The 22,813-nt window shown below is 45.0% G+C and overlaps 1 protein-coding gene across 6 annotated transcripts in view; it reads left to right on the forward strand.

The window, feature by feature from the left end:
- ARHGAP32 (Rho GTPase activating protein 32) overlaps window positions 1-22,813 on the forward strand; it is a 235,744-nt gene that overhangs the window by 169,668 nt on the left and 43,263 nt on the right. For 5 of the 6 annotated variants that reach the window (XM_044281753.1, XM_044281749.1, XM_044281750.1 and 2 more), the window contains 6 exons: window positions 13,106-13,192; window positions 15,061-15,198; window positions 17,725-17,817; window positions 17,903-18,025; window positions 18,394-18,471; window positions 20,313-20,394. In XM_044281753.1, coding sequence (XP_044137688.1) covers window positions 13,106-13,192; window positions 15,061-15,198; window positions 17,725-17,817; window positions 17,903-18,025; window positions 18,394-18,471; window positions 20,313-20,394 — 601 coding nt within the window. Of the gene's footprint in view, window positions 1-820; window positions 1,113-13,105; window positions 13,193-15,060; window positions 15,199-17,724; window positions 17,818-17,902; window positions 18,026-18,393; window positions 18,472-20,312; window positions 20,395-22,813 lie in introns of those variants that run through there. The other variant, XM_044281754.1, reaches the window with a different exon arrangement.

Genomic DNA, 22,813 nt, shown 5'->3' on the forward strand with positions numbered 1-22,813 from the left:
GTGTTGCCAATAAGGCTCCACAGACAACAGAGCAGAAATCTGGAGTATTGGGATAGAGGAGGACTGCACTGCCTTTTTGGTCTCCCCATATCGGTCCCTATAGGACCACAATACCATCTTGAGATGGTTCATGAGGTAATATTTTCACACACACTTAGTGCTCAGTTAGTTTTCTTCATATAAAACATCCTTATGCCTTGGAGCTCCGCAGATTGGTTAGATACCATTTGATGGGGCACTGCGACCTGGGCCTGTGTTGCAGTAGTGGTCACTGAGGTTGAAGAGCTGATATCTCCATGTAATCCCAAAATGCTACAACCTTAATTAAGCCCATGTTGCTTCTCCAGTCTCAGTGGATAATATCACTAGAAATGATAGGAAGCACCTGGTTATTTATGAGATAGGTAGGTAGATGGTGAGTTACCGTCATTCCTGCTCATGTAAACTTGGACGTGTACAGTCGTAGTGTTTATCACATAACTTAAATCGCTGTGCGGCTTAGGAGGATGTGATAAATACAGCGTTCCTCTCTTCATTTCAGTCTCATCTGGTTCAGTAATTGTGCACAGGCCATCTCCACTGAGTATGTGCTCATATAAGACTTTCCCTGTCATAACAATAAAAGTCTAATCTATTGTAAAACGATGGGTTAAGAGCTTCTCCATGGTCAGTGGATGATCAGATCTGCTATGCCTTGTATTCCACATCCTCACATGATGGAGCAGAGAAGCATCCTCACTATCGCCTCCCATCCTCCCTCCCTCCCCTCCCTGCTTCGCTGCTGAGTGTCCTCTGGGACCCCTGCAGCCAGCTAGAGAGTGAGCGAGTAGAAGAGAAAAGGGATCACTGCTGATTTTCTGTAGTACAAATTGAGCATGAAATTGCCAGCGTGCAAACAGCGGACAGGACACAGGAGGTACAGAGCCAGAAGCTGCCGTCCATTTGTATGGCGGGGCTAACACCACTGCAGGTTCTATTACGTGATATTCATTGCGTTGCTGCTTCCTCCAATGTCTTCTGCAGCCGGGACTTGGAAACCTTGGAGTGTAGACCTGGAGCCTACACAAGGTACCCCTCCGACCTCAAGCAAGGAGTAGTGCTCAGTGCCATAGGTGAGTGACATCGCTCTCAGCCTTTGTCTTATTCTGCTAATGATCAGAAAATGGAAAAAGAAAACACCTTCTTCTAGGCTGGAAGCAGATCCTGGCAAACAAAGGATCCATCTCCAGGGCTAAGGCAGTAGCTTGCCTCTGCCAAGATGCATCCAGCGACTGCTCTGCATGCTCTGTGCTGTGTGTGAATAAGACTTGTATGTACATAGGTATCCCCCGATCATCAGGAGATTGTGCAGATCCCAGATAGCATCTCCATAGGAGTGGACGCAGATGTGTTTGATTATGTCTTCTGCCCCAGAGAATTGTGTGGAATGTGAGAGAATGTGCTCAGTTTTCTGCAGCCTCACAATGGTTAAAACACTTTAGTCATCATTTCCTGTGCTTCAGACTGGAAGTTGAAACCAAGTGCTGCCATATGGATCTTGGGATCCCGTGCCATCATAACGGAGTCTGTTAACCCTTCCACACTTTGGTTCGCACAGAGGTTTTATGTTTTTCTTTTTTCTTCTTTTTATTCACTCCCTACATCTTCATATCTTACATAAGAAATCTTGGAAGCTGCCTCGTGTAATTCTACTAGTCAATCAGGTACCATAGCTCCAGTCACTTGTAAGTTTGGGTGGTTCATGTATGGTCTTTGATGAGCTCCACATTTATGTAATGACTGGAATACTCCTGCAGTATCTTGCCTTGGTCATGAATGTGATAGGTTTCGCTGGTTTATCTGGTATTGTGTGTCTGGTCCTTGATCCCCAGAGTTGGTTCACTGGCAGAGGATGTGACTGTACAGGAGTAGTGGCCAACACCTCCTTCCAGGGCTAATGCAGGGAAGCTTTTATTGGTTTAAGGCTCTGACCTAATCAGCTTTGCCCCGGCTAATACCCCACAGGAAAGAAACAAATCAATAGAAGGAGCAGTGAGTGCTGTCAAAGGAAGGACACTTACACCATTACACTTCACAGGTTCTAACTACCCTCTGCATCTAGAGCAGATCTATCAGCCTTGACTTGCTGGTTGCATGTGGGGCACGGTTGTCAGCGCTCCGCCTTTCCCTGTCTGTCGGCTGTGATTCTTGTTTATCAGGGCTAAACTGTCTTGTTCAGGTAAAGGTGGAGCAGTCTCATGCTGCTTCAGATGGTTCAGGACATCACTGGTTAATTCTGTTACACTGGGATTTCTCGAGGCAGCCCTGTACCACTGAGGACAAACCTGATCTGCTTAATCCACTTACCCACCTGTCCTGTTACACAGCAACGTTTCCTCTTTATGGACGAAAAATCAGCACCACGTTCCACAATGGCTTCATCGTTTGCAACTTCCTTCTTGAAAATAGGTCAACTGGCCTGGGATGGTGACATCAGCCTCACGTGTAGTCTGGTGGACTTTAGCATCATGGTGTGACGCCTTATCAATACAGCAGAACAGATGGAAATGTAAGGTTTAGGTGAAGGAGTCAGATGGATCCCTCATTTTTAAGTATCACTATAATTTTCAAGGTTCTTGCATAAAGGAACACACTGACTATTAGAAGTCACTGAGCACAATGGTATAAGGCAACTATTGATTGTATTTGACAGAAAAATGATTCAGATATGCTATAAACGGTGGGGCAGAAATCATGTTCCATAGGTAGAGATGCATTGTGCCATTTTTCCAATAATTTCACCATAAAGGTGTCTTTTTATTACCCCTTTCATTTCCCCAATTATATAAGAAAACGCGTGTGACCAGCTTGGCTATTTGAATCAGATTAACATGGATTTATGGACCAGTATACCATCAAATTAATCCTTCACCCCATGAATTCTCCATGCCTGCAGATATTTCGGTAGCTGGTCAGGTTGGAGGTCCACTCAAACTGTAGAGGAGGTTGCATTCAATGCTGTATAACGAGCCCCTGCTTGTAGATACAACTTTCTAGGAGGCGACTTTTGACAAATGGTGATGTCAGTGAGGTGAGGATCCCGGAGTTCAAGATTATTCATAAAAGGTGTAAAGATGGCGTAGGTGGCGAGAACATCTGATCTGTGAAAAGCACTTCATTAATTAGTCTACTCTTACCCCAGCAAAACGAAAGAAACGTGAGTGAAAATGTATACGTCCAAAACAATTTTTAGAGAACCATATATCTACAAGGACGTTATAAATAGAACAAAATTTTTTTTTTTTTTTTTTTTTGTAATGCTCAAAAACGTGACCTAAAAACATATCGTAGGCACAGGAGTGTACATCACATGAGGCCCAGAATGTGGTGACTTGCGATGTGGTAACACCACTAAATATGGCACTCAATGGAGGTACAGTCCTGTTTAAAGGCACAGTGTCCAGGGCAGATTCTATCAAGTTTTAAGACATTGATCTGATAAAGATGTCACCCAAAGGCGGGGATGTTGACCGCATTCTATTGCAAAGGGAGGCTCTGGATTTTTATACTGAATACTTTCAAACCCACTGGCCTCAATGATGCCGTTTCATATACCCCCTTCATTTGATCCGCATTTACCCGTCAGTGTGTCCCTCTATGTACGACATATTGTGCCTCTTGTCCTGCGATATTTGTGGATTTTGCCTATTATCATTTACTAATTGGGTCTTTATTAGAGTATTTTCTTCTTGTCATTCATCTCTGAGCTCACCCATGTATTCTGTTATACTATATACCAGCTATTATATGCCCCCGTCGTATTCCTGTTATACTTACACTAAGCGCTGGTCTGCTCTCCCCGGGGTGTCCCCTGTTTCCCTGCTGGTCAGCTGACCGGCTTCGTCGGAGCTGCGCCTCCCGCTGGATTGGCTGATCGAGCAGGGGCACGCCTGCGGGGCGTGGTGTCTGCCTTTTAAACTCTGATGCTCGGGAGGCCGCTTCACGGCCATCCCAGCGCCGTGGTTCAAACTGGAGCCACAGTAGAAGCCGGCTCTCAACTTAGCGAGTGCGGTCTAGGCAGGCTAGATTGCTGTCCGTGGTTTACCTTATGCCAGCTCTCAACCTTGAGAGCGCGGTCTAGGCAGGCTGTACACCGACCTGTGCTAATTTCTAAGCTCCTGAGGAAGTGCTCCGTCATTGGTGCACAGAAACGCGTTGAGCTCCTCACAACTACACTGTGGGTCAGTTCCTACCGCCTCATGGCTGTGTATGAGCCATATTGGCGGTTACTGCTCCTAGTCTAGCACTCACTTTATTGTGTCCCTAGTGCAGGCATGGCCAACCTGCGGCTCTCCAGCTGTTCCAAAACTACAACTCCCACCATGCCCTGCTGTAGGCTCATAGCTGTAGGCAGTCTGGGCATGCTGGGAGTTGTAGTTTTGGAACAGCTGGAGAGCCTCAGGTTGGCCATCCCTGCCCTAGTGGATGGCAAGTCTGCCGTCCTCTAGGGTCACTGGATCACAATCCAGTTGTAAGATTGTGGCACTTGTTGTTGCCCAACACTGGACACTGTGCCTTTAAACAGGACTGTACCTCCATTGAGTACCATATTTATATAATGGAGTTATCCACATCACAAGCCACCACATTCTGGGCCTACGAGTGTGTTGTACACTCCTGTGCCTACGATATGTTTTTAGGTCATAAACCTCTTTTATACGTTTTTGAGCATTACCAAATAAAACTTTATTATTTAGTTCTATTAATAACGTCCTTGTAGCTATATGGTACTCTCACCCCAGCACCTAAAATAATGGACCTTTTGTAGCACGGCCTATTCCTCGGGTTTTAGATTAGGTTCTGATTTTGAAGTGTATGCTTGGCGTGTACATCTGCATGCGCATAGATTATTGTTGGGTCACTTTTCACATCTGTAGTGTCTATGCCGGCAGGCTGTTTCGGTTAAGAACAGACAACCTGAATTCTCCAGTTCCGGCCCTGCCCAATGCAACCGGAATGCCCGCCAGACCCATTAAGTATAATAGAGTCTGTTGGAGATCTGTCTGTATTCAGGCGATAGATGCCGAGAATCGGCCAGACAAAAACAGCTGTACGCTGCAATTTGTGCCTGGTCAATTCTCTGCCGGAACAGGCGGTTGAATCGCAGTGCCGCAGATGTAAAAGAACCCAAAGCCAAATGTATGCAATTAGTGTGTGCCTTTGACATAGTTTTGGTTGCTCTAAGTTAGTAGGCCTCAGTTTTTTTTTTTTTTTATATAAATAAGTCCAGTCACCGGCGCAGAGTTACTAGTCCTATAGATGGTGTAAATGTACAGGCTGTCTAGACCTGCACCAGATTTATCACAGGGGCTCAGGCTGGATCTGTGGCACGGATAGACACTTTTCTCTGACTCTATACTAACCATTGGTTGACTTACTCTGCAACAGAAAGTTACACCAGAATTGCATTACAATTATGGTGCAAAATGGCGTACTTTAAGCCACACCCCCTTGGCGAGCTAGGCATTGTGGATTTTTCGAAAATTAGATATGCTGAATTGTGCCAATTTGCATCAGCAACATCTGGGTCACATTAGTAAATGTATACAAAGGTATAGGACTATATAAGATGTCGGGACAAAGTTGCGTACATTTGTGGGTAATGTTTGGTCACTGCATGCTGAATATAAGCTCTGAATGTGAAAAGAGCTTTAAAAGGGTACCGAACTAGCAGCATGCATTTCCGACCAGCTGCACAGGGGAGCTTCACAGGTTAGGCTACTTTCACATAAGCTTTAGCAGGGGAACAGCCTGCCAGATCCGTTCTAACGCTAGCCCATGTGTGCTGCCAGAAGTCCCCTCCAGCCTGATTCACTATAGTGGGGACGGGCCAGAGGTCCGGCAGCAGCATGGCAAACCTGCTGAGAGGCAGCCTGACAAAAAACACCGATAGAGGCTAACTTGTTATAACCGGAATTATTAAACAGTTATTTTTATGGTCTTTTTTTTTATTTTTATTTTTTGGGGGGGGGGGGGGGGTCTGCTGATGACTGCCTCCAGAGCATTAAGTCTCAGTGAAGTAATAAGGATAAATGTATGTACTTGCTGATAAATGATAGGGATGTCAGGACATATTGGTGTCCTGTATACAAATAGTGTGTAAAAATGTCCTCCTTTTTGGTGTGGGCTCTCCATCTGATGCACATATTTCACACTTGCCTGTAACTAGAGCGCTGGCCTGTTGCATTATTGGGGAAGATGCGCACCCCATTATTTATTTCTTTTACGCAATAATATAGCGCTACTATATTCCACACCGCTTTACACACATTAGCATCCAACTGTCCCCAACGGGGCTCACAATCTAAGGTCCCTATCAGTATGTCTTTGGAGAGGAGGAAACCGCATCTTTGCACCTGACTTCCAAGCTCGTTGTTCTCTAATCCCCAGTGCATCCATAGTGGAAGTTTGTCTTGGACATAGAGCTCTGTTGACTTTCTGCCTGTTTTTCCGGCTCAGGACTCGTCCTTCTTGGCCACTAGCATTTGTAATCTCAGCAGCTGTGTGAACACATTTGTATTGAGGGATTGGTTCATTAATATGAACCATTCATTGGCCGTTCCTGGTGTGAGGTCTCCAGCAAGAATCTGAGGAACTGATAAGTGCAACATCTGTCACCTCTGCTGCACACAATACATCTCAATCATCAGTGGTCATTTTATTAGAAAGTCATGTGCTTAAATAATCTGAGGAGGACCTATCACACCTTACAATGGTGATGTGGTCAGGTCTTCATACAGATGGGAGATGCGTGCTGTAATACAACTAGTTATAGTCAGTTCTTGTGTAATGTAAATGAAACTTTGAGCATTCACTTGGGGAGCCTCCAATAATCTGATCTTGAGCACAGTGATTTTGCTGGTTGTAAACATGGTCGCTCCTCCACAGATAAAGGCTCCATTAGGAACGTATCAACATCTGGTCAGCAGCTGCGTCTGAACAATTGTTACAGGCAAATAACATTTGTCATCTTAAAAACGGAAGTGAATTCTTTTTATTGTCCGCAATACACAAGGCCTCAGATGGACCTTGTACTAGTAATGGACGATGTTCAGACTGTGTACGAGCTTCCATTGTTGTCCTTGTAATGGGGGGGTGGGTAGGATGGGGGGGGCCTCCTGTGTGATTAGTGGTTTGTAGGTTGATTCACGTGGATGGGATGCCTGCAGGGACTCAGTTTCTCCTTATCAGTCAGCTCTCCTCTCCTGTATGTATTGTCTAGGTTTGCCTTGTATTTAATATTCACAGCCAGAATTATGGAATATTTCCTTTTCAATATCTGAGCTCAGTCAGAGGAGACGTCGTATAAGATGTAACTTTCTCCTCAAGATCGAGGCCGCCTTTCAGGACTCCTTGCACCTCCGGTAATTGATGGCTGGAGGCATGTCCTTGCTCCTTCGCTGCACAGCATTAATGTCCCTGTGGCTGAGTCACTGTATGTGATCCCAGGCCCTCCTCATGTATAATTAGCATCTATATGGGAATGGTGAGAATCGATCTGACATACAGTATACACTGATAGCTTATCATAAGGGAGCTCCATACATGCCTGGTGACAGGTCATTCGTAGGGAATTATTGGCCATTTTTGGGAAATTTCAACTGCAGTCATTTTCTAATAATCTTCTAACAGTCGGAGAAATGTGATAAATAATCAGTAGATAATTTATGATTAGCTAAGCAATGTTTAGATTGGAAAGGAGAAAAACTCTGTGGTCCCTTGGTTGTAAGCAATGTTTGGTACCCCAACAGTTGGGCAAAAAAACTGAAACTTCTCTGATTGTTGTAAAGACATGTGATTGTTGAAAACGACAGATGTTGCTAAGATGTGATAGTTTTACCTCAGGTCTGCTTGTGTAAGACATGATGGTCTTACCTCAGTACTGCTCATGTAAGACATGATGGTCTTACCTTGGTACTGCTCATGTAAGACATGATGGTCTTACCTTGGTACTGCTCATGTAAGACATGATGGTCTTACCTCAGTACTGCTCATGTAAGACATGATGGTCTTACCTCAGTACTGCTCATGTAAGACATGATGGTCTTACCTCGGTACTGCTCATGTAAGACATGATGCTCTTACCTCAGTGCTGCTCATTTTAGATGTGATGGTTTTACCCCAGTATTGCTCATGTAAGATGTCATGGTCTTGCCCCAGTGTTGCTCGTGTAAGGGCTCTTTCACACAAGCGGATGCCGTGCGTGGAATCAGTTGCGTGAAAGAGTGCCAAGCCCCGCTCTGGACAGCAGAAACACAGAGCATTAACATAATTGATAATGCTCTGTTCCTCTCTGTGACCTTTTTACTACAAAATCACAGTGAGATAAAGTTGTCACCGTGATTTTGTAGTAAGAAGGTCCACGGAGCATTATCAATCATGTTAATGCTCCATGTCTCTGCGGGGATTGGCTGTCTTTCGCGCAGCGGATTCCACACACGGCATCCGCTGGTGTGAAAGAGCCCTAAGATGTGAGTTTTACCTCAGTACTGCTCATGTTAGATGTCATGGTCTTACCTCAATGCTGCTCATTTTAGATGTGTTGGTCTTAACTTGGTGCTGCTCATGTACAGTAACATTTGATAGTTTTACCTCAGTACTGCTCCTGTAAGATGTGATGGTCTCACCTCAGTGCTGCTCGTGTAAGATATGATGGTGTCACCTCATTGCTGATCTTGTTTGATGTCATGGTCTTACCTCAGTGCTGCTGGTGTAAGATGTGATTATTTTTTTTTCCCTCAGTGAGTCTTTGCTGTCCATGGTCAGTATGGACATCTGTCTATATGCGGACCTTTGACATCATATGATTGTTGTTTCGAGGAACAGCAGTTAGTATTAAATTTCATTGACTCTTATATTTAATGTTTATTTTTTGCATTACAAGGACACATTGACATTTTTGAAAGTTAATAATAGCTTTGATATGATGGAGTGTGGCTTTCCATGGTAACCACTCCACGTAGCAATACAAACTGTGTACAGTACAGACCACATTTATAGACACCAGATGGTTGTGGCTCTTCACTGGTCCGTACAGTGTTCTACATAGCAGGGTCCAATCCCCCATGACCCCTCATAGACAACATTTTACTTGCATAGACTTTCCCACCATTCTTTGTCACTTCTCTTAGCCGACATAACCCTGGATGGGTCTGCTAACTAGGGATCACTAGCAATCCTCACTGGACCTATTGACTTTTCTGTACAATGTGCTCTGGGTCCAGGCTGTCCAGATCACTTGTGTCATGTTGGTTGACCTACTTGATGTCTAGAAGGCAGCACAGGATCGGGTTTAATGGAGCGTAGGGGATGTGATGAGCCCACTGCTGCATTGCAGGGATGTCAAGTCTACAGCACTGTGATGGTCTTACCGAGAAATAAATAGAGACTAAAGCATTTATAATCTAGATGTGACATGTTCTCCTTGGAGGCTTGTGCAAATGGTAAATGTGAATCGGTTTATGACTTTTAGGCTACATGCACACGACCGTTTGTGTTTTGCGGTCCGCAAATTGCAGATCCGTAAAACACGGATGGCATCCGTGTGCGTTCTGCAATTTTTTTGGAATGGCACGGACAGCCTTTAATATAACTGCCTATTCTTGTCCGCAAAGCACGGACAAGAATAGCACAGGTTATGTTTTGTTTTTTGCGGACTATTGAACGGAACAACTGATGCGGACTGCACACGGAGTGCTGTCCGCATCTTTTGTGGCCCCATTGAAGTGAATGGGTCCGCATCCGAGCCGCCAAAACTTTGGCTCGGATGCGGACCAAAACAATGGCTGTGTGCATGAGGCCTTACTATGATAAACTTACTATGTGAGATGCTGGTCACTCCTATAGGCCTGTGATACATGCTCCATAATGATCAAAATATTGTCATGTATATGGGTCCATCTTGCCACAAGAGCCACCTTATTGTGATCAGTATGAAGTCTATGCTCTTCATGCAGCCTAACCCCCATATTTAGTAAAAAAAAAAAAAAAAAAAAAAAAAAAAAAACTGTGAAGAAATGAGTTCCTCTGAAATGATGATTTGCAGGATGGGAAGGAATCCGCTGGAGAGTAGGGCTGCAGCTATCAATTATTTTAAACAAATATGAGGGGGCACACTCAAAAGGGAAACACAAACGGTGTAATAGTGATAATACACTTTAATATTCAAAAATTCTAAGAACATACCCCTAAAAATGCTAGATAAAAATATACATATACCACATATATAGATGGTGATTGGTGTAGGAAACTGTATAGCCGACACTCAGTCTACCCACTGGATCAGACACTGCGGCAACCACCAATCAATAACAATAAGACCGCGTAGCGGCAAAGTCCCAATCAGGTGGTAACGTTCCTAGTCCCTGAAAATGATGTCCCAATCAGATGAAACACGTGATGATGTGTAGATTCTATTAGTGTCTGTGGCACTCTGGCCAGACTCGGACTAAACAGTAATGGTGTAGTAATGTAATAGCCCAGTTCAATGCCCGGCACAGTAATGTAATAGCTCAATTCAATGGCCTTCTTATTGTTATTGATTGGTGGTTGCCGCAGTAGACTGAGTGTCGGCTATACAGTTTCCTACACCAATCACCATCTATATATGTGGTATATGTATATTTTTATCTAGCATTTTTAGGGGTATGTTCTTAGAATTTTTGAATATTAAAGTGTATTATCACTATTACACCGTTTGTGTTTCCCTTTTGAGTGAGCCCCCTCATATTTGTTTCCAATTCCTTGCTCTTACTGGTCCTGCGGGTGGGACCTGAGGGTGAGCACCTTATCCATGTAGAGAGGGGATGAGCCGCTGTATTTCTTATACTTATCAATTATTTTTTTAATCGAGTATTCTACTGACTTAATCCAACAATTAATCGAGTACTCTAATAAGGAAAAATGTATTAAAAGATAGTTTTCTATAAAAACTCATCAGCCCCTCTGCCATCACCTCCCCCCGTGCAATCAGCTCCCCAAGCCTTGTGCCATTAGTTTCCTCCCCCAGTGCCATCAGTCGCTCCCTCACATTTCCCCCTCCAATGCAATTAGTTCCTCCAGCAGTGCCACCAGTTCCCCCTCCAATGCCACCAGTGCCATCAGCTCCCCCTTCAATCCTACTAGCTCCTCCCTCAATGCCATCAGCACCCCCATGCCATCAGGTCACCTGCAGTGCCACAAGCTGCCCCCACTGCCATCAGTTGCCCCACTTCCCCTCCTAGCCGTCAGTTTCCAGCCACAGCACCAGTGAACTAAAATACTTGCCTTTCCTGTAGGAGTGATGCCGACACTCCAGAGATCTTCCATCCTCTTCTTCACGCGCTGCACTGTCGTCCTGACGTCACACAGCATCAGGTCATAGTGCGTGCTTACGTGTGTGTACTGACTGTGTGTGTACACCAGGATCCAGTGCAGCACTGTGCGGGCAGGCGGGTGACCATGGAGCGTGAGTAATAACAAGCTCTTCACTCACCCTCCGTGGTCACATGGCACAAAGAATCATCGATGCAAAAAATTTGCTTTGAGGATTTTTTTTGTGTCGAGTTAAACTTGAGTTATACTTGAGATAGGGTTGGACGATATCAAAAATATTCAGACGATAACGATATCATTTTTTTTTATCGCGATAAATACCCGTTTAAAAGAAAAAAAAAATACAAGGGGACGTTATACTGTATGGGGGGCAGCCACAAGGGGACGTTATACTGTATGGGGGGCAGCCACAAGGGGACGTTATACTGTATGGGGGGCAGCCACAAGGGGACGTTATACTGTATGGGGGGCAGCCACAAGGGGACGTTATACTGTATGGGGGGCAGCCACAAGGGGACGTTATACTGTATGGGGGGCAGCCACAAGGGGACGTTATACTGTATGGGGGGCAGCCACAAGGGGACGTTATACTGTATGGGGGGCAGCCACAAGGGGACGTTATACTGTATGGGGGGCAGCCACAAGGGGACGTTATACTGTATGGGGGGCAGCCACAAGGGGACGTTATACTGTATGGGGGGCAGCCACAAGGGGACGTTATACTGTATGGGGGGCAGCCACAAGGGGACGTTATACTGTATGGGGGGCAGCCACAAGGGGACGTTATACTGTATGGGGGGCAGCCACAAGGGGACGTTATACTGTATGGGGGGCAGCCACAAGGGGACGTTATACTGTATGGGGGGCAGCCACAAGGGGACGTTATACTGTATGGGGGGCAGCCACAAGGGGACGTTATACTGTATGGGGGGCAGCCACAAGGGGACGTTATACTGTATGGGGGGCAGCCACAAGGGGACGTTATACTGTATGGGGGGCAGCCACAAGGGGACGTTATACTGTACGGGGGGCAGCCACAAGGGGACGTTATACTGTATGGGGGGCAGCCACAAGGAGGCGTTATAATAAAGTCTTGTGGCCACAGGCCACCATACATGCAGTAATACTTTGCGATATACCTTTCCTGCGGTTGCCTCGCTTGTGTGCTCAGATTCTGACATCAGATGCCGGTGGGCGGAGACTTGAATATGGGAGCAAGGAGGAGGGAGAGCCGGGGCGGCCGCTGCGGGAAGTAGTACGTTTCTAATTTCGGCATCAGAGCACACACTAGCGAGGCAGCCGCAGGAAAAGTCTCTCCAGAGACACCAGTACTCACACAGGGGATCGCCACATATACAATAGAGCCGGCACTGGTGGGTGACGACGGTGATGTCAGATGGTGGGTGGAGACTTGACTAAGGGAGGCGGAGCAAGAAGGAGCCAGGCCAGGAGCGTGAGGAAGTAATGTTACTCAGCGCTATGCAAGGTGCAGGGGCAGGCGGACGTTTAGAAGCGGTCAGCGCAAATGACCGCTTTGATGACGTCACAAAATACCGCGGTATTTAGGCAAACAGCGATATCGCCATATCGCCGTTTTTTGAATACTGCGGTATATCGTGATACCGGTATATCGCCCAACCCTAACTTGAGAGTGTTGGCTCACAGGGCAAGATTGGCAGGTTTAGTCCTATTATCCGCCGTCTGTGTTGTTATCCCTATCTTATTGTGATCTTTTTTTTTCTTGTCTTTTTAGCTCACGTTGACAGAGGATCAAAGTGACCAAAGCAGAAACGGCTGTGAATCTAAGGAGCTGGTTTTCCTGGTACAAGTTGCATGTCAGGTAATGGTTGACAGGTAGCAGAGGACCCCATTTGTTTTATATAAGCTGCCAACATTAAAGGTGGATTTACTTTGCACGATGTTACAGCTGATTGGAAGGAAACGTTCCATCCCAACAGTCGGCTGCTCATTCAGTGAAGGAGGCGGCATATTTACATGCAGCGATCTCCATCACAGTATGAGAGATCGCTATTGCTATCACTCGTCCCCGTACAGAATTATTGTTTCTAGGCAGATCGCTGTTTAGACAGCACTATCTGCTGCCCAGAAACTATAATTGAAGTGCTTGCACGAACAATATGATCACCCGATGAATAAACACATTTAGATGGGCAGATTGTTTGTTCCCGATAATCTGCCCAATTATTGGGCAGCGTAAATCCGCCTTTAGTCTAGTTGCTCCTTTGCCGGAACTGTTGTAGGTCATGGCTCATTTGTTAAGGTCTGCGGGAGACATTACTAAACAATGATTCTCTGGTATTGAGATCCGTCATATGGTCGCAATAGCGGAAAAAAATGCTTCCGTTTTGTCCCTTTTCATTGTCAATGTGGACAAAACGTAACTGAACAGAATGGAGTGTTCCAAAATACATTCCATTCCGTTCTCATACCACCACTGCAGGGTAAGTGGTCAAGGCTGTTGTTTAGGCTTTTATCTGCATGACTTCATTGCCTGGCCTATTCAAAGAGGAGATCAATACCTCTCCAGTGATGCTATAACATGAGGTGACCCATCTTCAATTTACCTAACATGACTTCTCCAATCTCCTAATGTCTTCTTTGGCTTCAAGTCAAAAACCTAACTGTCTGGAAAGCCACAGCGCCCTTCATTCTCCCCTCTCCCGCCACTTATTTCTTTGGAAACAGTGTAAGCAGATCAGCGGCATGCTAGATGTGACGTTCATTCTGTATAATGAGAAATTAGAGGAAAACCATGGACAAGAAAATACTGTGAATTACAATATTTGGCATGTATGTGGCAGTTGATCATGAAGTACTGCCATAGCTTTGCCCCACAGACTTGCTGTATACAGTATGATGTTTCCTGGGACTCGTTGTTTGGTTTGTGCCGTTATACTACGTGCTTTACCTCTGTCTTCCACGCGGTGACCTAATCGCACGTAATGTCCATGTCATTCTGCTTTATATAATGTAAGGCAGCAGAGTACTTAGGAGGGCGGCTGAGGTATAGGCACCCGAGCCGTGTCTGGCAGTATATAGAGATGCCATGGTCGCTGGGTGCGCAGTTCATGATTTACTTTACTTCTCACTCCTGTCAGTGGAGTTTCTAGAGCAGATAAGTCTGTTTACCATCTAAGAAAAATGGTATCCATCTTCTTCCCCTGCCTTCTGCACAAGTCATTCACTTCACTGGAGGTGAGAAGATTGGACATCTTCCCAGCTGTCTCCACATGTGACGCATTCAGGACATAATGATGCAGTCAGTGTAAGCCTGCTGATTCCTACATTCACTGCCTGTCAGTTGTGCTGAGCTGTGCAGATATTTCTGACATTGTTTCGGCTCCAAGATCCTATTAATTCTGTTACGGACAATGAGATTTGCTCGCTCACACCTCCTGAGAGCTGCAGACTTGACTGCACTCTGAAAATAAGAATCTGCGGCTGAGGTAAAAATAAGAATGAGTACATCACGTCAGTCCTTCTAGAAGGTCTATGCACCCAGCAGACCCCTCCGACCAGATGGGAAAGCAATTAACAGTCTTATACCGGTGATTGGGAGTGTGGGTAGTAGCTCCCGCTGCCAAAACCAACCATGTATTTAACCGCTATTGTTCCCAGTCAGATCAGACATCATCAAAATCTCAAGTCTCAGACAAATTCACAATGTATGATGTTGTTCTCCCCCAGGGCCGCAGCTGGATAGTAAAAAGGAGTTATGAAGATTTCCGGGTGCTGGACAAACACCTGCATCTATGTATATATGACCGCCGTTTCTCTCAGCTCTCAGAGCTGCCCCGGTCCGACTCCGTGAAAGATAATCCAGAGGTAAGTAGGCATCCGCAGCTAGGGCCTTCAAAACTGGCAGTCTATACTTTACACAGAGCGGTACAGTTGGTAAGCTGAAGTTCTGACTCTGGCTCCTTCATCAATTTCATGAATTAGTAATTTGCTGTAGTAAAATGATAACATCAGGCCTTTTCTCATTATGTAAATAATCAGGCTACTTGGATAGAACTTAAAGGGTATTTTATCCTCAGAAGTTCTGTTATGTAGCTGACTATGTGCTAATGTCAGCAGTACATAACACTGTTCTTTATACTTTTGTCCCTGCCACCGCTCTAAAAAAACACACTTTTAAAAAATGAGCCTCTAGGTGCTATGAGGGCGTTGATTCAACACCTAGAGGCTCGGTCTACTAACCATTTATCCCGCCCAGCTCCTCTTGAGTGACGTCCGAGTTAGCTGAATTGCTGAAGAAATCCAGCGCCTGCGCTGTCCACTTCTGTGAAGGACGCACTTCTGATGCTGGCTTCCTCACTGCGCCTGCGCCGACTTCGTCACACTGAGGAAACCAGCACCAGGAGAGTGTCCTTTTCTCACTGCGCCTAATACAGAAGTGGACGGTGCAGGCGCGGGATTTCTTCAGCGATCCAGCTAACTCTGGCGTCACTCAAAAGGAGCCTGGTGGGCTAAACGGAGGACCTGGGCGGGATAAAGGGTGAGTAGACGGAGCCTTTAGGTGCTGAATCAACGCCCTCATAGCACCTAGAGGCTCATTAGCATATTTTAAGTGTTTTTTTTTTTTTTAGGAGAACAGCGGCAGGGACAAAAGTATAAAGAACACTTATGTACTGCTGACATTAGCACATCGCTGTCAGTCAGCTACATAACAGAGTTCCTGATGATACAAACCCTTTAACGGGTTTCTGTCATTAACTACTTTTTCCTCAATTACTCTAGCTCCCATTCCTCCTTGGATAGTTTTTTTTTTTTTTCTTTTCCACATTTGTGGTTTTCTCTTATCCCCGATGCTTGAATTCCGCTTCCTGGTTTCTCATGTGTCTGCTGTCCCATAATGCCTTAGGGCAGTGAGATGAGTCCTGAAATCAGCAGATCATGTGACACTAACCATGCCCCTTGTTTCTTACCAATGACACAACCACATCCTACCTCACAAGTTGTATGAAATTCAGATTTTTGCATTTTAGGTCAAATTCATGCAGAAATATAGAACATTCTGAAAAGTTCACAAACTATCAAGCTCCACTGTATGCATTACATTACACATTCAATAACTGGAAAACACGTAAAGAGGACCTGTCACCACTCCTGACATTCCTGTTTTAATAGCTACATGCATTCCCCATGTAATAACAATTCTGGAGCATTTTATTCTTATGACTCTATGTTGTGCCATTCCTATATTATTCCTGCTAGAAGTTATGAATGAATTGCTAGCAGTCTGCAATAAGGGTACAAAGGTGTGGTAACAAGTTGGGGGGTGTTGTGCACAGTTTGAAAATGGCAGCACTGATTGGATAGTGAGACTGTGCAGGTACACCCCCCCCCCCCCCCAATTGGTTACCTCCCCTCTGTACCCTTACTGCAGACTGCTAGCAATTCATTCATAACTTATAGTAGAAATAATAAAGGAACGGTACAACATAGAGTCATAAGAATAGATGCTCCAGAATAGTTGTTACACGGGGAATACATGAAGCTATTAAAACAGACATGTCAGGAGCGGTGACAGGTCCTCTTTAAGAAAAAGTATTGCTTCAGTCATATCCGCCTTCATGGATGACCTCAAATCCAATCTAATTATTTTGAGACCAGACAACCTTTCTACTCTAGCTTTAGTTGGTATCAAAGCAGAAACCAGAAGGGCAACATCTCTGACTATTTCAGGATACAAAGCAATAGCTTGTTGCATTGTCTGTCAAATTGATCTAATTCTTTTAATGAGAGTGAAAAGAAAGTTATGTAATATTAATAACAGATAATTTCTTTTAAACTGAAGTCAATACATTTCTACCGACTACACCCAAAACTAGCTTTGAATCCAACTCCACAGCCCTGAGTTTACAGCTGGAATGCCATTAAGGGGCCACATTGAGCTGGATCAGGAACCTGTCTGTTCCTCCCAAGATGAAACAATGAGTGTTGTAGTCGGTGGATATAAGCAGCGGTTGTAGTGATTGTTAGCTGTGCGCTCACCTGCAGAACATGTTCATTCATCAGAACCTGGCTTTATATTTAAGCCTTTTCAGTAGTAGATTCCTATTTTTGGTTAAATGTCACCGGGTGCGTCTCCTTTTTATTTGTGTCCCACACTCGCTGCAGGTGCAGTTAGTAAACTCCACACGCACTAAGCAAGCATGGCTGCAATTCACTGACTGTGTCGCTGGCCAGCCCTGCTGATTTGAATGGAGCGGCTTAGTGTCCATGTCACATTTACATATGAGAGAGCAGAACAGTGATATGGGGACTGATGAGTGCAGTGACCCCCTGTGAGGAGTCTGCCGCCGTCTCCGTTGATTTGTTATCTAATCATCTTGTGTCTTGTCTCAGCTGGTCACACAGATGCTGATGGCTTACTTGTCACGCCTGTCAGCCATTGCCGGAAATAAGATCAATTGTGGACCAGCCCTGACGTGGATGGAGGTAAGATATCTCAGACCCCAGGATTTGTTTCCATAAAGTTTTCTTCTGAATACATAGAGGTTTCATTCTCCTTGCTCTTGACTAGATCGATAATAAAGGGAACCACTTGCTTGTGCACGAAGAATCATCCATCAATGTTCCTGCTATTGCTGCCGCTCATGTCATCAAACGCTACAACGCCCAAGCTGCTGATGAACTGTCCTTTGAGGTAAGTTAGGTTGGGTGGCGCAGAGTCCTAGCAGAGGTGAAAATCTGTACCATCTAAGGGTCCATTCACACGTCCGTAGTGTATTGCGGATCCGCAAATTGCAGATGCGCAATACACCCGGCCGCCACCCCCATAGAAATGCCTATTCTTGAACGGCGGACGGGAAGATCGGCGCCGCGCTCCGGAAATGCGGATGCGGACCGCACACTGTGTGCTGTCCGCATCAATTCAGTCCCCATAGAGAATGAATAGGTCCGCACCCGTTCCGCACAATTGCGGAACACAATTGCTGACTTGTGAATGGAGCCTTAACTGGGTACATGCTGTGGAATATCATTTGTAGCTCTAATGTTTTCACTTTTCTACAGGTTGGAGACATTGTATCTGTTATTGATATGCCACCAAAAGAACTGACCACGTGGTGGAGGGGAAAACATGGATTCCAGGTGATAAAACATTCACATCTTAACATGTCTGATTACCATTTTACAGGTCAAATAGAAAGTCCTGCAAGAGCAATCAATGAGGCTTGGTTCACAATGCATTTAAGCCTCTGCAGGGCTTTCCATCAGGGATATACACCTGAAAACCTGAAAACCGTATTTAAACTTTTACCACAATGGGCATATTCACTTAATGGACCAAGAAGGCGTTGAATAAAGAGTGTTGAACAATCAAATGAAACTTTCTATGTGTGAATGTAATTTATGTAATTAATTACGATATTACAGTGAAAGGATACGTTTATTGGGGAAAACTGTACAATAGAAAGGAAGCTCTAGGACCCTGTTAGGCCCCCTCTAGCCTGGGTACAGTTAGGCATGGAGACATTTAGGTTCTGTATGGTAATTGTCCACAGATGTTGCAGCTGGGCCTGTAGATCCTTAACTCTTGTAGGTTGCTAAAGCTGGTGATCCAGCTCGTCTCATAAATGCTTGATTGGCGACAAATCTGGCAACTGGTCAGGCCAAGGAAGAGTTGCAATCTGGAGGATATATTCCTGGGAACCGTTGCTGTGTGCGGGCGAGCATTATCCTGCTGAAAAATGGCAGCTTAGCCTTAGACATAACTGCATACTGAGTTTTGATCTTGAGTTATGCCCTCAATTATAATCCAGAGCTGCACTCCTCATTCTACTGGTGAAGTCACTGGGGTAACTTATTATATCTCTAAAACAGTTTGGTTTTTTGGGGGCATAAAAGTTTGCTCGCGTCAAAGTTTGCAACTTTAAATTTTTTTTTCAATACCCATACCTCTTTTCCAAAAAAGGGCAAGTCGTGGAAGGGAGGAGATGGGCGTGACCTTCACAGCCTGACTTCTCTAAACATGTCTACTAGTAAACGGATGCACATTACATTGGAAATCTACTCCAGCATTTGGCCAGAGTAAATTTCAGTTCAGATGCATGAACGGCAGAAGATGCAGCAAATTTATTAAGCAGTGTGCTCTCCTTTTCTGGTCTTGAGTTGTATTCTACTCCAGAGCTGCACTCCCTATTCTTCTGGTGGAGTCCACCATGTTTATAGGAACACTAGTTAGTGATTTATCTGGCGGTGTAAGGCTAGGTCTACATGACGACATAGGGCACAACTACACTGCAACATTTGTCACGCGACAAATGTTGCAGTGTAGTTGTGCCCTATCTGTCGCGCAGTTTACATAATGATAGTCTATGGTGTCGCACTGCTACATGCTGCGATTGCGACGCGACAGTTGCGCCAAAATCCATCTAAAATGTATTTTTTGCGACTGTCACAGCATATCGCAGTGCGACACCATAGATTATCATTATAAAAATTGACGCACAACATTTGTGCGACAAATGTCGTTGTGTAGACCTAGAGGTGGCGCCGATTTAGCCAATGAAAGATTGAAACGTGCGTTTATCAGGTGATTGAATCATTTGTGTAGACACCTAGATCGTTGTTTGCCGGCAGCAGATCGTGCTGTGTAAATACGCTCTGCGGTCAGCAAAGTCAGCATGGGGAAGAGCGATGGTATTAGTAATCGCTCCTCCCCATACTGTAGAGGAGATCACTGCATGTAAATGCAGCAGTCTCCTTCACTGACGAGCAGGCGATTGTGAATTGCCTGCTAAATTGTCCCGTCTAAACGTACCTTCAGTTATGTAGTGGTGGACCTGGTGGAAGAAGTTTGTTCAGATGACTACAGTGACGGTGGCTGTTATGAACATGACAAATGGGAGGTTACAACAAATTCTGGGAGAATACAGCACAAAAGCTTCTGGGGTGTGGACATGAGAACTCACATGATGCTTCTTCCACAGGTTGGCTTCTTCCCCAGTGAATGTGTAGAATTGATCAATGACAAGGTTCCCCAGTCAATGACCAACCCCGTCCCCAAACCAGGTGAGTGACTGATGTGTTGTAAATGTGTTTTCTGAATTAACACCTATGTCCCTATTCTATAACATGTCCCTCATTGTCCTGTCTTTAGCTGATTGGTGCCCTATACTATTAAGTGTCAAGATGTAGCAGTGCTGCCACCGCAAGTCATGTATGTTTGTGTTGTGTGATGTTGTGTGTCCTTACAGGTTTGTAGTCCTAACAGATCACAAACATCATCTTGCGGTGTGTCCTACATCCAGGCCGAGTGTCTGTAGGAAAGTTGTTACAGGTCCCTGTCATAAAGAAGATGATGGTCCAAATTATTGTGCAGAGTTTGCCCATGGTGTAGAGACCCAATGGGTAATAGATTTTGGTATAATTGTACATCATAAAAAGCTTATAGAACCAGGAAACATTGTATAGCTGCCGCTTATTTTATCACATTTAAATGCTGCCTAATCATTGCACTAGGAAAGTCCTGCAAATAGACGCTATAGAGTATTAGGCGGGCATTTATTATACACGATTCTTAATCTAGTGAAAGTCGGTGAAACCCTCATCATGCCTGGCCCGTCAATCAAAGTTCAGAGACAAAAGAGCCTCTAGGTGTAATGGTAACACCCCCGTTGCTCCTAGAGGCTCATCTGCATATATTAAAACATAATTTTTCTCAGCGATGCGGGAACATATGAACATGGGACCGATGCAGATGTTGTCAGCTGCCACACAACAGGTCAGCCAGTGTCATAGGTACAGATCTGTTGACAGATGCCCTTTAAACTTGTCTGGGTATCAGCCGGTTAAAATGGACATGTTTGTGAGCAGGATTAGGTCTGTGAATAGAAACAGGAATGTTTCTATTCTCATACAGCAAGAAAGGGTATATTCACACATGGCAAAAGTTTTGCAGAAACTTCTGCATCTAAAAATCAGTTCCGAACATCTGAACAGGGCTACTTATGCAGCAGACTGCTGCCGTGTGAACATACTCTACTGGTCTTCTAAACGGCAAGGAATTAACATTCAAAAGTAAAAAATATAAAAATAATTGAATATGCAGTAACTAATGGGGTATAGGATATTGCTGTCCTTTCCCCAGGAGTATAAGAGAGGATATTTCAGCTTAAGTGATGACTAGGTAGACGACATGCGTGTAGACAGACCGCATTAGCGCTGCAGCCCCTTCAGACAGCTGATAGCAGGGATGCCAAGAGTGTATCCCCACAAATTGGATATTAAAGGGGTTGTCTGCTTTTTAGTATTGATGACCTATCGTCAGGATAGGTCATCAATATCAGATTGGTCGGGGTCCGACTCCTTGAGTGGAGTTGTTTTTCGACCACTTTTACGCCTGGGAATGGTGTAAATGTCTGTGAATATGCCAGGGCCGATTTAGCGGCCCTGGTCTGGCCACCGCCACTCTCCAGTGATGAGGACGGCATAAAAACTTTTTTTACACCAAAAACTGAAGTAGCGCTACGTGTAAACGACTCCCGCTGACTGCTTCATTCAGAAAACTTGTTTGCCAGATAAGATTACCTTTTCACTGAGCGAGAAATAAAGCTGCTGAATTTCTTAGGGTTAATTCCCGCTTCACATATATCAGTTCTGCCCGGCCAGTTATTTTAGGGCGTATAGACTGATGGCATCGGACAGAAAAACTGAATATGCAGCGTTTTTCTGTCCAGCACTATTTGACACATGGCGACGTAAGTGATGTATGTGAACAATCTGATAGAAAACGATGGGATCAGTTCTAGTTTCAGTTCCCTCCGGCGTTTTCTGCTTCATGCTGGAGGAGAACTGAACTGGATTGCCAGATATATGTAAAGGGGCCCTGAGGGAAGTGTCCAAGTATGTAGAGGAAAAGCAGAAGCCGACGGATATAAGGAAGCTAATAGAGACGTGGAGAAGAGCGTCCGATGTCCTCCAATGCATCCGACTGATCTATAGTAGAATATGAATCTGCTGAGCCCTGGCCAGACCTGAGCAGTAGAATATCCATGACTGCCTCATAAGCTAGCCTAGCCTCTGTGTGATGGCTACTCCTGGAACGGGCTTACCTTCACAATTTCTGGGTGCCATTAATGTGAGGCGGGCAGACACCGATATCGGCTGTAGTTTATGCAGGGCCCTGCAGTGTGTCGTGTTCTCATCCAGTTTCTCGTCGTCATTGTACTAACACTGAGCAGCGGAGCCGCTTGCGCTCCTGACCCGTTTCTGTTGTTCTCGTTTAGTAGTGTTGTCCGTCCTTCTATGTTGTGTGTTCAGCAGTCTTTCTCTGGGTGCTTGTTCCTTGCTTTTTGCATTTAACATCCGTAAATGATCTGGTTCAGAGGAGAAACTACAATGGGAAAGGTTAAAGTTCTGCTTTGCTTGTTTGCTTTTTAATCCTTTTGTTGTGATCTGTTCCCTCCAGTCTCCCCTGCACACGGAATGA

The sequence above is a fragment of the Bufo gargarizans genome, chromosome 2 (assembly GCF_014858855.1).
Source record: "Bufo gargarizans isolate SCDJY-AF-19 chromosome 2, ASM1485885v1, whole genome shotgun sequence".
Classification (NCBI taxonomy): domain Eukaryota; kingdom Metazoa; phylum Chordata; class Amphibia; order Anura; family Bufonidae; genus Bufo; species Bufo gargarizans.